At 41.1% G+C, this 14,416-nt stretch overlaps 2 protein-coding genes across 2 annotated transcripts in view; one reads left to right on the forward strand and one right to left on the reverse strand.

The window, feature by feature from the left end:
* The window catches only part of LOC125721942 (uncharacterized), a 46,363-nt gene extending 37,152 nt beyond the window's left edge, over positions 1-9,211 (forward strand). Inside the window, exons 7-13 of the mRNA XM_048998174.1 lie at positions 144-300; positions 3,642-3,753; positions 4,373-4,568; positions 5,254-5,406; positions 5,619-5,790; positions 6,147-6,247; positions 8,543-9,211. Of these exons, the coding sequence (XP_048854131.1) occupies positions 144-300; positions 3,642-3,753; positions 4,373-4,568; positions 5,254-5,406; positions 5,619-5,790; positions 6,147-6,247; positions 8,543-8,719 (1,068 nt within the window). The 3' untranslated portion in view covers positions 8,720-9,211. The remainder of the gene's footprint in view (positions 1-143; positions 301-3,641; positions 3,754-4,372; positions 4,569-5,253; positions 5,407-5,618; positions 5,791-6,146; positions 6,248-8,542) is intronic.
* The window catches only part of LOC125721930 (protein NLRC5-like), a gene marked incomplete at its 3' end in the record, with an annotated part of 510,329 nt that overhangs the window by 312,988 nt on the left and 182,925 nt on the right, over positions 1-14,416 (reverse strand). The window lies entirely within an intron of this gene.

Below are 14,416 nucleotides of genomic sequence, written 5' to 3' on the forward strand. Positions count from 1 at the left end.
AAACACACGTGGGTAAGCAGGGGGCGTGGTACACAGGAGGAGCCGACGAGCAGGGCATGACAGGCAGATTTATACCATTTTATTTGTGACTAATTACAAACAGCAGCTGGAAAATATACATGAATGTATATGTCTCTCTGCAGATCTACAGAGCTAGCGGGTGTCTGGGCATCCGACCATCAAATGTGATTCCAGTGAAGAATTACTTTGATGAGAATGAGCTGAATGACACCTGTGACATCCTGCTCCTCAAGGCCATGAAGCAGATGCTGGACTTTGCTGACAATTACTTTGACAACTGTGAGGAAAACACAAAGTAGATAAATTGATCATATTGAGAGGTTTTGCCGTTGCCTCAATCTGTCCATGTTTTATGCCACACCTTAAAACCTACATTAGGCTGTTTCTGTACCTTTCCTGACACTCAAACCTTTTCATAACCTGGATTTATAATTGTCTTTTCACTTTAGTATGAACACAGCCCTGGAAAAATTGAGACCACAGCAAAATTTTATATTGCACTCATTTCTCAATTTATGTTTACGTGCCAATGTAAAATATACATATTTTTTGCAAACTGCAGCCTAGTTTTTCCCTGTTTCTCATTAATGAAAAGCTTCTTCCTTGCTTTATGGGCCTTCAGTCCTGCTTTTAGGAGCCTGTTTTGAATTTTCCTAGCAGTGCACTTCACACCTACACGTGATGTTTTTCCCATTCCTTTCTAAGGTCACTTGAGGTCATCCTCCAATTTATGAGGCACTGCCGGATAAGTTGTCAGTCATCTCTGGCGTTAGAAAGTTGCTTCTACCTTTTGACTGTCTAGTTTTTGGTTATTGCCTCCTGCTTCACCTTATTCTTGTTTGTTGCTGTCTTAGAAACTTTGAGCCTGGAAGCAGCCTGCCTTGTAGTTTAGCCTCCAGCAGTAAACCCAGGAATAAATCAGGATTTAAAAATATAGAATGATTTCTTAATTTTTTCCAGAGCTGTATAATTATACATTCAAGTACACATTTTAACCCAGCACTAGATTAGATGCTATGCTAATAAAATGACCTGATGAATCCAGCATTGGTCACTGTCTGTCTCAGACTTAAAATATATGCTGGTCAAATTCAATTATATTTATCACAGATAAGGAGTTTATCTAATATACTACATCTAGGGGATACCTCTAACATCTGACAAAATGTTATCTTCATTAGGGTTCATTTGTTAAGAAAAAATGGAGTTTTGACATTTGATCCCCTTAAGATGATAACTAAAAAACAATTTGCTGGGTGTTGTTCAAACTTTGTATGGGCGCCAACTGGCACTGATTAAATTTTGACACAGATCACCCCAAAATTTAAGCAATGCAGCATAGTGGCAGTAAAATGAAGGGTGAAAGCAGACTACATTTGATTTTGTAAAAAAAAAAACTGTTGGATGTGTAACAAAAACATTATTTAAATGAAGATCTATGCCTGGTTTTATTTTCAGATACTGTAAATTGTCTCAAAAATGAAGCAGCAGCACTGTGTGGTAGCAAAGGAAGGAAATGACAGCTATAGAAGATACTCAGGCTTGTTAACACAATAACTCTAAAAGTATTTTATGGATTTTTTTCAAACAGCATAATGAAAGCAAAAAAAAATTAAAAAATTGATGACATTTGATCCCGGTAGTACGATAACTGAAAAAGTAATTCCCAGATTCTTTTAAACCTTTGCAGACATGTTGTAAGGGGGAAGATCTGAACCTGATAAAATTTTGAGACAAACTGCCCCAAAAATTAAGGCAGTGGTACTTATTGACAACAAAAAGATGGGTGAGATGATTGTGAACGGGATCACACAGGATCATTTGAACTTTGATGCATTTTATTACCATTATACAAAATATATTGTAAATATTGACTAATATTTGATAAAAATCAAGAAATCAGCATTAGTCCAATATGTCAGTCCGTTGAAGTTTCAAGACACAACACTTGAAATACATGAAATGAAATGATTGGATTGAAGGGCCCAACATTATATGTAGTGGAGGACAAATGATTTCTTCAGGCCCTGCAAAAGGGAGCACTTGGTTTGGTGCGATGAATACCCTGCTAATGCAAATGCAGCAGAATCTGTGTCATGTTAATATCAGATTTTATAGGAGTATGAATTGTCCATGATTTTGAGAAGAGAGTGGCAGAATTGTTGTCCTGTAAGAATGAGATCGCATTGGGATTCAGGAATCAACATTGCGATTCAGCCCTATAATCCACCCATCCAGTTTCCAAACCGCTTATCCTATTGGGTCGCGGGGGGTCCGGAGCCTATCCCGGAATCAATGGGCACGAGGCAGGAAACAACCCAGGATGGGGGGCCAGCCCATCGCAGGGCACACTCACACACCATTCACTCACATATACACACCTACGGGCAATTCAGCAACTCCAATTAGCCTCAGCATGTTTTTGGACTGTGGGGGGAAACCGGAGTACCCGGAGGAAACCCCACGACGACACGGGGAGAACATGCAAACTCCGCACACATGTGACCCAGGCGGAGACTCGAACCCGGGTCCCAGAGGTGTGAGGCGACAGTGCTAACCACTGCACCACCATGCCGCCTCAGCCCTATAATGAAATAGCATAATGATATGAATCGACATTGCAATTCAAAAACAATTCATCGTGCAGCACTACTCATATAATATGCAAATGTTGCAAATCACTTATTGCATTAGGCAGACAAATTTAATCAACATTAAACAATGAACAATAGGGATGGGTACCGATCAGTATGTACCGGACTGTATTGAAGTGCAGATTTCGTTGCCTTATGTTGGTGTCACTTAAATGCCTGAAGTGTTGATTGAAATATTTGCCCACTTTTACTCAGACAGCAGAAGCATCACTGCACCTTACGTTCCATCTCTGGTTCATGTTTCACTCAGATGCTACCGTTAGTCGGTAGCTACCTCAAACCCAGTTAAAAAGCCTAAAGCTGAATAGTGTAAAGTGTGGCTGTATTTCATGGGAAAGGATTCCGACAATTGGGGGGGGGGGGGGCATTATTGGTTTAGATTGGTTTAGGCACTGTTTAGTCACCAGCGTCTTTATTTCTTCACTCTTATTGTTTCTGCATTTATTTTGGAGTTTGCACTGGGGAGGGGGGGCACTGCCAGTAATTCCTGCCCAGGTCGCCACATGGGTGAGGACCAGCCCTGAATGTACTAGGTATAATAGGTAAAAGTACAAATTCGGTGCTTGAAGTGGGCTGTTCAGAGAGAGGCTGTACCAGCACCTCTTTGTCTCTCTTTTCAGAGAACCGGCAACATTTCTACTATGTTTGATTTGCTAGTAACAGTAAAAGATAACAAGGGGAGGACCGGCACCCGATTTTCCCTACTTCAAGCACTGTAAAAATCCATTTAAGAAACATTTTACTCCAAAGCCAGCTGTGGCATAAGGCATATTGAAAATGTATAAAGTATATTGTTAAAAAGGTTCATGCAAAAGGGTAATGGGTCAGTGTGTGGCTCAGTCGGTTAGGGCTCTGTGTCTGTAGTCAGCAGGTTGCTAGTTCAGATCCTGAGAACAAGGCCCTTAACCCCAGTTTCTCCAGGGACTGGTGGACCGATAATGAAAACACAATGCTTTCATTGAACAGGTCTGGACGTTGGTGTTGGGAAAATGGGAAGTGGGAGCAGTACCCCAGTGACAGAGGAGAACAAACCAGAGCTCCTTGGTAAAGCTTGGAGGGATGTTGTGTGGGACCACAGGTATGAAGCCCGTTTTTATCCAACATAATCAACAACTTGTTTTGTTTATTTTTTGCTAGCATCACATAATTTTATGGATATATATTTAAAATGTGCATGAGTTCTATATCCTTCCCCTCCCACACAAACACACATATAAACACTGGGCAGTGTGCAGCCCTGCAGGTTAGCTCACCAGCTGGTAACTGCATTTATCACCTACACTGCATTTATGTATCTCTGCTGGGTATCTTTTGCCTCATATTTAATCTGTCTGCTTATGCCCTAATTGTTAATGGTCTATTGTAATGGGCGTCTCCAATTGTAACAAGCTGTGCCAAAGCAAGTTTTATTTTATGTTGCAATAAAGATTCTGAAGATTTTGATTTTATGTTCCGCAGAGTGATGTCACCATTGGGTCCTTAAACAAGACCCTTGCATAGCTTTGGTTAGCATCTGTAAATAAAAAATAAACAAACACTTTCCAATAAGCATGTATGATACTTCATTAAGTGGTTTCAGTTGCAGATGACTAATGAGATGTAAAGGAAGCCATAGTAATATGCTATTATGGGATCGTTTATATTCCTTATGAATTCTGGCTAATCCCTATTTCCAATTCAAATGTCTGTTCTTTTAGCACGCGAACTGATCTCAAGCAATACCTGCAAGATTACAAGCCCACTATTGATTCAGTGCCTCAGGCTCAGATTCTTCTAATTGGTCAGATTACAGCTGGAAAATCAAGCTTCTTCAACTCCATCAACTCTATCTTCCGTGGCAACATTACAAGCCAAGCTGCAGTAGGAGAAATGAAAACCAGCCTGACCTTGAAGGTAATGTGACTGTCTAACTTCATTTCCTGGTATAACATTCGTGTATCCAGATGTCTTTATATGATGTTCTTGCTTGAGAGGAAGGACGATATTCTGTTATTTTTAGCTTCACTCTGTTTCAATTGCTGTTTGTTATCCTCATTGTGATTTAGGAAGGGATTGACTCTATGGCAGGATATTTAGTTTGAACCTATGGAAAACCCACATAACACAGCAAGAACATGCAACCTCCACATACACAGAGCCAGAGGCATGATTTGAGCTTCCAGCCCTAGAAGTGTGAAGCTGCAGCACCATCCACTGAACCACTGTGCCGCTCTCATCATGTTCTTATTGCCATTACCTACAGGACATGTGGTGCTCAAATGTATTTTCCGTGACATGAAACCACATCTGAGCACATAATGTGATTCTTAATGGTTATTAAATCCAATCCGCAGACCAAGTGATTGGTCTCCCTGAAAAATAAAAAACTAATCAGCAGTGTCACCAAGCTTAGTGAATCTCCCCACACCCCCATTTTAATGCTGGTTGTTAAGTCCATTATCCCTGTATTGTTTAAATAAAGTGGGTGGCCTGAGCTGAAGACCTCCTCACCAGTGGCCACCAAGTTACATCATTTTGAGATGCCTGCTGAACTGGAAAAGCAGGTAGAAGGTGAATGACATCATGTGTCTTCTTCCAGTATCACACTTACCAGGTGAAAGCGGGCCGAGGCGGACAGCCTCTGGGATTCCTACTGTGTGACACCATGGGATTGGAAGCAAGGGAGGATGGAGGGGTGAGAACTGAAGATATTGAGAGCATCCTGAAGGGCTACATACCAGACAAGTACCAGGTAAGAACTGTGTATCTAAACACACCTCAAAAACTACTGCTATATGAATACAGGAAATTAAATCTCATTCACTGATTGTTTTTGGCATAAATAATACGCTGTTGTTACATAAGTGTCATATGAAAGGACTCGCATTGCGTTTCGCTTGAGTTTCCTATGATCTCACAGACAATGCATGTCTGTATGTCATTCACACCTCTTTGTTTGTTTAGTTCAACCCTGTGCAGCCAATGAAAGCTGATAACTCTCAGGCATGGAGCACATTGGCTCTTAAGGACAGGATCCACTGTGTGGTGTATGTGATAGACGCCTCCACAACTGGAATCGTGGACCAAGGAATGAAGAATAAAATTGATGAAATCAGAAAGAGAACTAACTCGGCAGGTCAGTGAGTGTGGAGAACAGGGAGGGAGGTGGTATCTATGATGGAGTGTGTGTCAGTGGGGGAGGGGTGGATCTGGGGGTCACAATTCACAAGCAACTATTTATATACATGTTGTAATATGCTTTAACACCTGCTTTTCCTGAACCATGAATAATACTTAACAATCATACGGGAAAGTAGAAATGTAAGTTCACCCCTGAGAAGTAATGACTTTAATAATGTATTTGTATATTCAGTATGAACACAGAGAAGTTCAGTTTACCGGACTGGAATATGGCAAGCTGAACGTTTTCCGTGCCTTTGGCAGACAACAAATAATATGTCACTAGTGAGACGTTTCTGTTGCTGTGTTTAGAGGTCCCTCTATTGGTGCTACTGACCAAGGTGGACAAAGCGTGCCCGCATGTGGAAAAGGACTTGAAGAAGGTGTATCACAGCTGCTACATAAAGGATATGGTGAGTTTCAGGGTCTAACACTGGAATCAGTACTAAAAGCTTGCAGCAGACACACACACAGTGAACAAGTGAGAGATAGCAGTTCATCTGGGTGAATGTTTGTGGGCTGTAGGAGGAGACAGAGTGAACAAGCAAACGTCACACATGCAACCAGCGGCAGGGATCGAGCTCACAGCCCTGGGGGGTCTGAACCTTTGGTTTATTATATTCCAATGGCTCACAAACCTTTATCTCAATTTTATTTTCTAAAACATATTTTCAGGCAGCAAAATGACCCTGTGGGCAGCACTGTGGCCTCACGCCTCCATAAACCAGGATGCTGGCCTGGGTGTCTCCTTCCTCAGGTCCCCTGTTTCCTGGGATAGACTCACCATGTACATGTATTTAATTGCCCTCAGGAGCTTTAGAACATTAGTCGTACAGTGATACCTTGGAGCACAAACTTACTTCATTTCAGAAGCCTGGTCGACTTAGGATTTAGTTGAGTTCCCAGTCAGATTTCCCCATAAGAAATTATGTAAATGAGTTTGATCCGTTGCAGAGCCTCCATGTTTACCTATTAAAACCTATCAACCTAGTGAACTAATCATACAATCATTCAACAACTGATAAACTCATAGAGATGTGAAAATCCACACATACAAAAGCAATAACCAGGAAATAAATGACAATTTATGGCCTTATCATTTTGTTGAAACAACATTGGCGAGAGACTTTGCAGTTATATTCCTTCCACATACATACTTATATATGTTGAAAATGCATAAACAGAATGCATTTCATTATTATTTATATGGCTGTGTGATATGACGATATATATCGGATGGCGAAACAATAATGTCTGTCATTTCATGTTACGCCATATTGTTTATTTCATGGTGGCACGAAATGCCCTGTTTATGGTGGGATTTATTCATTATTCGGATGACAGTTTGCTTTAAATAAGTTGTTACACGCCACCGCATGGGATGTGACACTTATATGGAAGTTTTTATGGGACTTTATCATTTGTAACCCACAGAAGACAACTGACAGATATGTACCGTGAGCCACAAATATCCACACATTTGTATTTTTTTAAGCTTGTGTTGTGTAAAATCTTATCCAGAAAAATACAGAGTGATTTATACACATGAAATGTGTTTTGCACATTTGTGGATCAAGTCCTGCCTATTTGTAGATCGTTTGTGGCTTCTATCCTCTTTATTTGTGGATTTTTGTACAGTTCGTACCACTAAATTGCCCCTAAGAGGTCAGGGTGGGAAAACATTTCCTAAGTAATTTTCTGTTCTCTCACAATACTTTAGTGTTGCCACACAATAGATTTGTGATCCCACTGCACTTGCCTGCTTGTGATTTGCTGTAATGTAATACAGACATGTCCTGTGTGCTTCAAGCATTAAACTACAGTTATTATTAGTAGCGGAAAAGTATTGTGAGGGAACGCAAAACTAGTGAGAGGAAACACAAAACAATAAAAAATATATTTTCTCACCCTGACATCTTAGGGACTCCATATACTGCAGCGGATATGTAGAAAAAAAAATCACTAATACATCACTATCAACAAATACGTAGTTTTATTTATCATGTATGAAATCCAAATCATTGGGATGCAAAGGAAAATGGCTCTTCGCAATTTTCTTTTAAACCGTAATCATAGGCTAATTGATTAAACATAAGAATTGATTTATTTCCATGACAACATTGTATATACAGTAATACTTATTTTGTCACCCTGGTCTATTTCATTGCACATAAGAGAAGCCACACAGAATAATAACCAAAGGGTGAAGAATTTGATTTTGTTATGGTGTTTGTGGTTAGAAGTTAACGGTGCTTTTATTTTGAAAGATCACTTTGTTGACATGAAGACACGTTGCAAAATGCCGTCTGTATGTGAAGTTATATATCTGTCTTTAGAGGTAAAAATATAACGTCTGTAGCCGTGAGATAATTCCGTCTCAATGCAAAAAGTTTAAGACGTTTTGGCCCTAAAGGGTTTCCACAAGAGGGTCCAGCGAGCGCATAGACAGGATGGGTTTTCTGCTCACAAGCGCATACACGCGTGCCTAGTAGGAAAGGCTGAGATCCAAGATATTGCATTGAAAAAAAATACCCATTTGATATCAGAGTTATTCGAGTTCCGAGGTTCTACTGTACATTCACGTTCGGCAGCATCTGCTAAAGGCAGATTTATACCATTTCAGTTGTAACTTATTACAACCCTGTTTGACACTAATCTTGTGATACAGCAGCTGGAAAATATACATGAATGTATGTGTCTCTCTGCAGATCTACAGAGCTAGCGAGTGTCTGGGCATCCTACCATCAAATGTGATTCCAGTGAAGAATTACCATGATGAGAGTGAGCTGAATAATACCTGTGACATCCTGCTCCTCAAAGCCATGAAGCAGATGCTTGACTTTGCTGACAATTACTTTGACAGCTGGGAGGAAGACACAGAGTAGATGAATTGATCATATTGAGGGGTTGTGCCATTGCCTTTCTCTGTCCATGTCCTTGTGTTCTACACCACACCTTTGTTTCCTGTAAACCTGCGTTAGGCTCTTTCTGTACCTTTCCGACACAGAAACCTTTTCATAACATGGATTTATAATTGTCTTCTCACTTGAGTATGAATGATGCTTAAATATAATCTATATAATATAAATTCGATATATCCTTTATATATGTGTATCCCCAAAGATATCTCCTCAATTATAGAAGTACATATGGACTTGATGTTTTTCCTAGACAGCCCAGTCTTACAAGAGAAACAAAATAGTTGATTTTCACAGCATTTTCTTCCCGGCCAATGCCTTCTCTAGTTAAACCATAGAGACTATACTATCTTGCGTAGTCACTGGCTAACATACAATAGCCATTTCTGTGGTTTTTGTTCTCTTGCCCTATTCATCACAATCGTGGTGAATTAAAAAAAATCTGTTAAGTCAAACACATTACTGTGTCATGTTATGCAAATATACATCCAGCACCATTGATCTACAGGGGAGTGGGCCGTACCAGGAACTACACTGAAAAGGGTATCACAACAGTCCTAACACCTAACAGCATATGCTAATCATCCAAGGGCAGCACTGGCAATTAAATACACCACCAACAATTAATTATTGTTATATTAACTTCTTTCATTAAGAAGTACTGTTAGGTTTTACAGTGTACACACATGCTGTCTTACCCATTTTGATTGTGACATCATCCTTTGTCCATGATGTTCGGAATTTTGGAAGAGGAATCGAAGCTGCTATCAGCTCAGCATCCCTCAACATGTGCCCAGAACGCTTCTTAATTCCAGTCTGTAGCGCATCAACAAGAGGCTTGCAGTACTTCAGCTGCAGCTTGACTCTGTCAAGTTTAATGGTCAGGAGGTTGATTGTCGGAAGTAGCCACCCCATTTGGGCATTAGATTCCGCTTGCAGAATGTTGGTTGCCCGGGCGACAGGGTTCATTACAGCAGCATACTCAGTAAGGAATGCAAGTCGGCTGGGTTGAACCTGTAATGAAAACAAAACAAACAGCACCGCAATTTTAAGCCTTTACATTGAATTAAATCAGAATATTGTACAAAAAAGAAAACTGAACACATTCATTTTAATTAACTAATAAAACACATAGCATATTTCTTACTTACATTGGGACCTTTAGGCCGGTGCACATTACTCCTACTGCCCCCTCACCCTTGTTTCCAATTATCCTGCGTAGTCTTTACACTGCCAGGAACAAGGAATTCTACCTTGTCTTATTCGGTCGGAGAAGCTGGAGGGAACAGTGGACCTTCCACATTTGTTCTGCAGACCATTACACTTGCTAAATGTAGAATGGTACAATTTCCTGTATGCCTCACTGGATGTTGCATTTATGCCATCTTCTCTAGCTACTAGGTTTAGTAGATTGCAAGCACAGCGCTGGTGTTTTGGCAGCTGGAATTCAAAACTGTTGTCTTCATTTAGAAGTGCAGAAGTATCAATAAAAAAAAGAGGTTGTCAGTCATGGGTTGGTAGGGATTTTTTTTTCTTTCCCAGTGGAAGCTGTGGATAGGAAATTTATTTTAGTTTTTACTTTTCTTTACAGCAGCGATGCTATTTTTTCACAACATAGCTTATCTGTACTACATGTACTCTACCAGCTTGTGTGTCCCAGCATGTTACACACGTGCGTGCACACGCACACACACATGTACATGTAGGGTATACCTATCCTTATGGGGCCCGCTGATTCACTTCTATGGGAAAAATGCTAACGCTAACAATGACAACCTTAACCCCCACCCAGCCCTAACCATAACCACAAGTAACCAAGCAAAATACAAGAGTTTTTGCATTTTTAGTTTTTTCATAGCAGTCACTGATCTTTATAAAATAGAGTTTCCTGGTCCCCATAAAGGAAAAAAATGGATATTTATCATGTTATGGGGACATTGTGTCCCGATAAGGATAGGTATACCCTCTCTCTCTCTCTCCCACACACGCACACACATTTTCATATGAACAAAATATTTAGTCAATATGAATGCTTCAATGTTATTACAATGTGCTGATTTTAAATGTGTGTACCATTGATACTGAAGACAGCTCAGGCAACATTTCAGCTGATACCTTTAATAATATTAACCTCAATACTCTCACAACCTTTCTTAGAAAAAACCTTAAAAATAAAATTGAACATTTCAAAACGTTGAATTTTAACTCTCCAGCCATTGAAATCGCTCACTTGTGCTTTCCATATGGTCCAGCCACAATGTGCTTCTTGCCAGCTGAAATGCAAACTTGGCAGCAGGGTAAGACCGTTTTAAATTGCTCCAGCATCTCGAAGGAACAAACAGGCACGCTTAGGTTCACTCAAAAACACTTTAATAAATAACACAAAATAACCTCGCATTTAACATCAATACCAATATATCGTATCAAAAGCAAATGCAAAATAATCCATACTGCCATGTGTCATGCCCGGCTCGTCCGCTCCTCGTGTGTGCCACGCCCCCTAATTACCCACGTGTGATTTCCTGATCCTGCCCAGTCGTGTCTTGTTTCCTGCTGCCTTGTTCTGTGTATTTAAGTCCTGGTCTCCCCAGTTTGCTTGGTCTGTCATTGATGTTAGTTGGCGTTCCATGTCTCCTGCTCCCCGTTCCCCGATTAAACCCCCGTTTTCCCGTATCCCGCTTGTCAGCTTGCTCCTTCCGCACGATCGCCGTTCACTGCTCGCGATCGTTGCCCTCGACCCGTGACACCATGAATATCGAATTATTTTATATATAGCTAATAAAAAAAGAGGTAAAGATACAGTAGGGAAATCTATATATAGAAAAGAAGCAATGAAATATATGAATTATTATGAACAGTGATAATTATTCCCAAGAAGCAATGACAGGCATAAGCAGTTGCAAAGATATTCACACTCAGACGTGTTATAATCACCCGCCTTCACACACGGACTGGGGAGCCCCTTTCAGTCCTGGCAGGAGACCAACACGTGATTCCTGAGAAGTGCCGGGCGATGCGCGCTCTATCCTACGGCTGATCTCCGGTCAGTGCTGAGCTCTCCCCCTTCCTTTATACTAATTTGGGCGCTGCATGTGGGCCGGGGTTAAGCTGGCCAGGCTCACCCCTCCCCTCAGCCAATGTGCTCTTAATTCTCCAATTTTGTCTGGGTGATGCTGCTTGCGGTTTCAATCAGAAATGATAAGTGTCCTTGAGCAACGCTTTCCCTCTTTCCTGAAGACAAGATAAGTGTCCGGTGAACCGATCAGTGGCTTACAAAACAAATTGCGCAACACTTTCTCTTGTCCATAGGAAAACCCCTCAGAAAACAAAGGTAAGTATCCTTGAACAGGGTGAGCATCCCATAAAACATACTAACAAGATAAGCGTCCTTGAACAGGGTGAGCATCCCGTGACACAAATTAACAAGGTAAGCTCTCAATGTCATGCTTGAAATCCGGAATTAGATGAACCTGAATGATCTTGCTCAGAGACTGAAGGAAGACCTGCAGAAGTGTAATCATATTTTTAACCTTTCTAGTTTTTCATATAAAACCTCATCTTTTTTAGGTCTTGAAAAATAAATATATTAAATAACATTATATGGGAAATGATGAAGAGTTTGTTACATACCGATGTCGAAGATAGAAATGAATATAAAATTCTTTCTTATCTCAGGTAACCAAGCAGGAAGTGAGCTAGGTGACATATCAAAGAAAAGTAAGAGCTGTGTGCTATTGTAAGAGGATATTTATTTTCATTAAGATTAATTACTTTATACTTTCATGTTTATTTTAGTATTGATCCTTTTATATATTACCTAAAGATAAGGGAACTATATGATGCTTTGGGAGCGGAGTGATATAGTTCTTGTTGTTAGGAGCCGGGACTATTTGTCTATATGGGCACGAAAAATAAAGGAGCAGTCAGGCTTCCACGTTTAGCACGGTCTGGTGTCTCCGCGTCGCCTCTGTGCCCACGGCCTGAAACGTGTCTAACGCTGAAGTTCCCAAAGTCAGCGTTACACTATGAAGGGGACAGAAGACGGTGCTTCACTACAGACTGGTATAACACACATAAATGGCTGGAACTCTCTCAGAGGAAAGACTCTGCCATCTGTTATGCCTGCCGACTTTCAGTCTCCCCTCCTCAGGTGATTCAGTATTTACATCTGAGGAGGGGTTGAAAAATTGGAAGGCGGCGACCTACAAAGACGGGGGACTTATAGGCCATGCAAAATCTGAAGCTCATACAAATGCAGCGTTAGCATGGGCAGAGAATGAGAAGTCAAGTGCAACCACATCCTCCCTCTCAGCCTCCTTAAATGCGAGTATGACAAATTAGTCAGGGAAAATAGACATGACATTAAAACTGCTGTAGACATCCTGCTTTTCACAGCTACACACAACATTACCCAGCGAGCACACAGAGAGTCAGAAAGTGACAACAAAGGAAATTTTCTTTGTATTATGGAACTCCTTGCTAAGCATGATCCCATTGTCAAAAGAAGAACGGCAAGCCAAAGAAATGCAACATACCTTGGGCATTCGGCACAAAAAGAAATCAGTGATTGTCTCGCAGAAATGGTCCACAGCTCAGTAATTAGAGAGGTCGTGCGAAGTGAAGCTTTCAGCATTTTGGGTGATGAGACTAAAGACCTTAGTAAGAAAGAGCAGGTGTCCTTTGTAATTAGGTACTATTACAATGGGTCAGTATGTGCGAAGCTTTCAGCATTTTGGTTGACGAGACTAAAGACCTTAGTAAGAAGGAGCAGGTGTCCTTTGTAATTAGGTACTATTACAATGGGTCAGTATGTGGAAGCTTCCTTGCCTTTGAAGCAGCAGAGCGCCTGGATGCTGCAGCACTTTCACAGAAAATTGTGCAAATATTGTAGAAATATGGGCTTTGTCACGATCACGGGCAGGGAGAGCGGTGATTGTGTGGGTAGGCAGGCAAGGACCAGGCAAACAAGCCGAAATCAGGGCAAAACGAAGGGTTTATTATAGGAACTGGGATCAGGGAACACCAGATGGGAATGACCAACACCATACCACAATGATGGACAAGGGAAACAGGTAAGACCAGGACTTAAATGGAACAGGACCAATCAAAATAAACGGACACAGATGGAGACGATCAGGGAAGCACACGTAGGTAATCAGGGGGCGTGGCACACACGAGGAGCGTACGAGCTGGGTATCACAGGCTTGACTACAAAAAGCACCTTGTAGGGCAAACATATGATGGTGCCTCAGTCATGAGCAGAAAGAACAGAGGTGTGCAGGCATGTATTAAAGCAGAGTCACCCTTAGCTTTTTATGTTCACTGCAATGCACATTGTTTAAATTTAGTTTTAGCTGCCAGTGTGAAATGCATCCTTGGAGCCTATTGCTTCTTCTCTCTTTTGCAGAAACTGTATGTCTTTGTGTCAGGGTCATATGTGCACCAAAGACGGCTTGAGGGACAGAGGGAGATGTTTCAGGGAGCCCCAAGGGAGTTATGAAGGATGATTGAGACAAAGTGGGCATGTCGGTACAATGCTTGCATGACCGTGAGGGACAGACTGCCAGCCATCATACGTCGACTAAAAGGAATATCAGAGGAGCCCAGTGGTGACAGAGCTGTAGAGGCAAGAGGTTTATTATTCCAAATAGAACTCAAGTTTGC

The sequence above is a fragment of the Brienomyrus brachyistius genome, unplaced genomic scaffold, assembly GCF_023856365.1.
Source record: "Brienomyrus brachyistius isolate T26 unplaced genomic scaffold, BBRACH_0.4 scaffold36, whole genome shotgun sequence".
Taxonomy (NCBI): Eukaryota; Metazoa; Chordata; class Actinopteri; order Osteoglossiformes; family Mormyridae; genus Brienomyrus; species Brienomyrus brachyistius.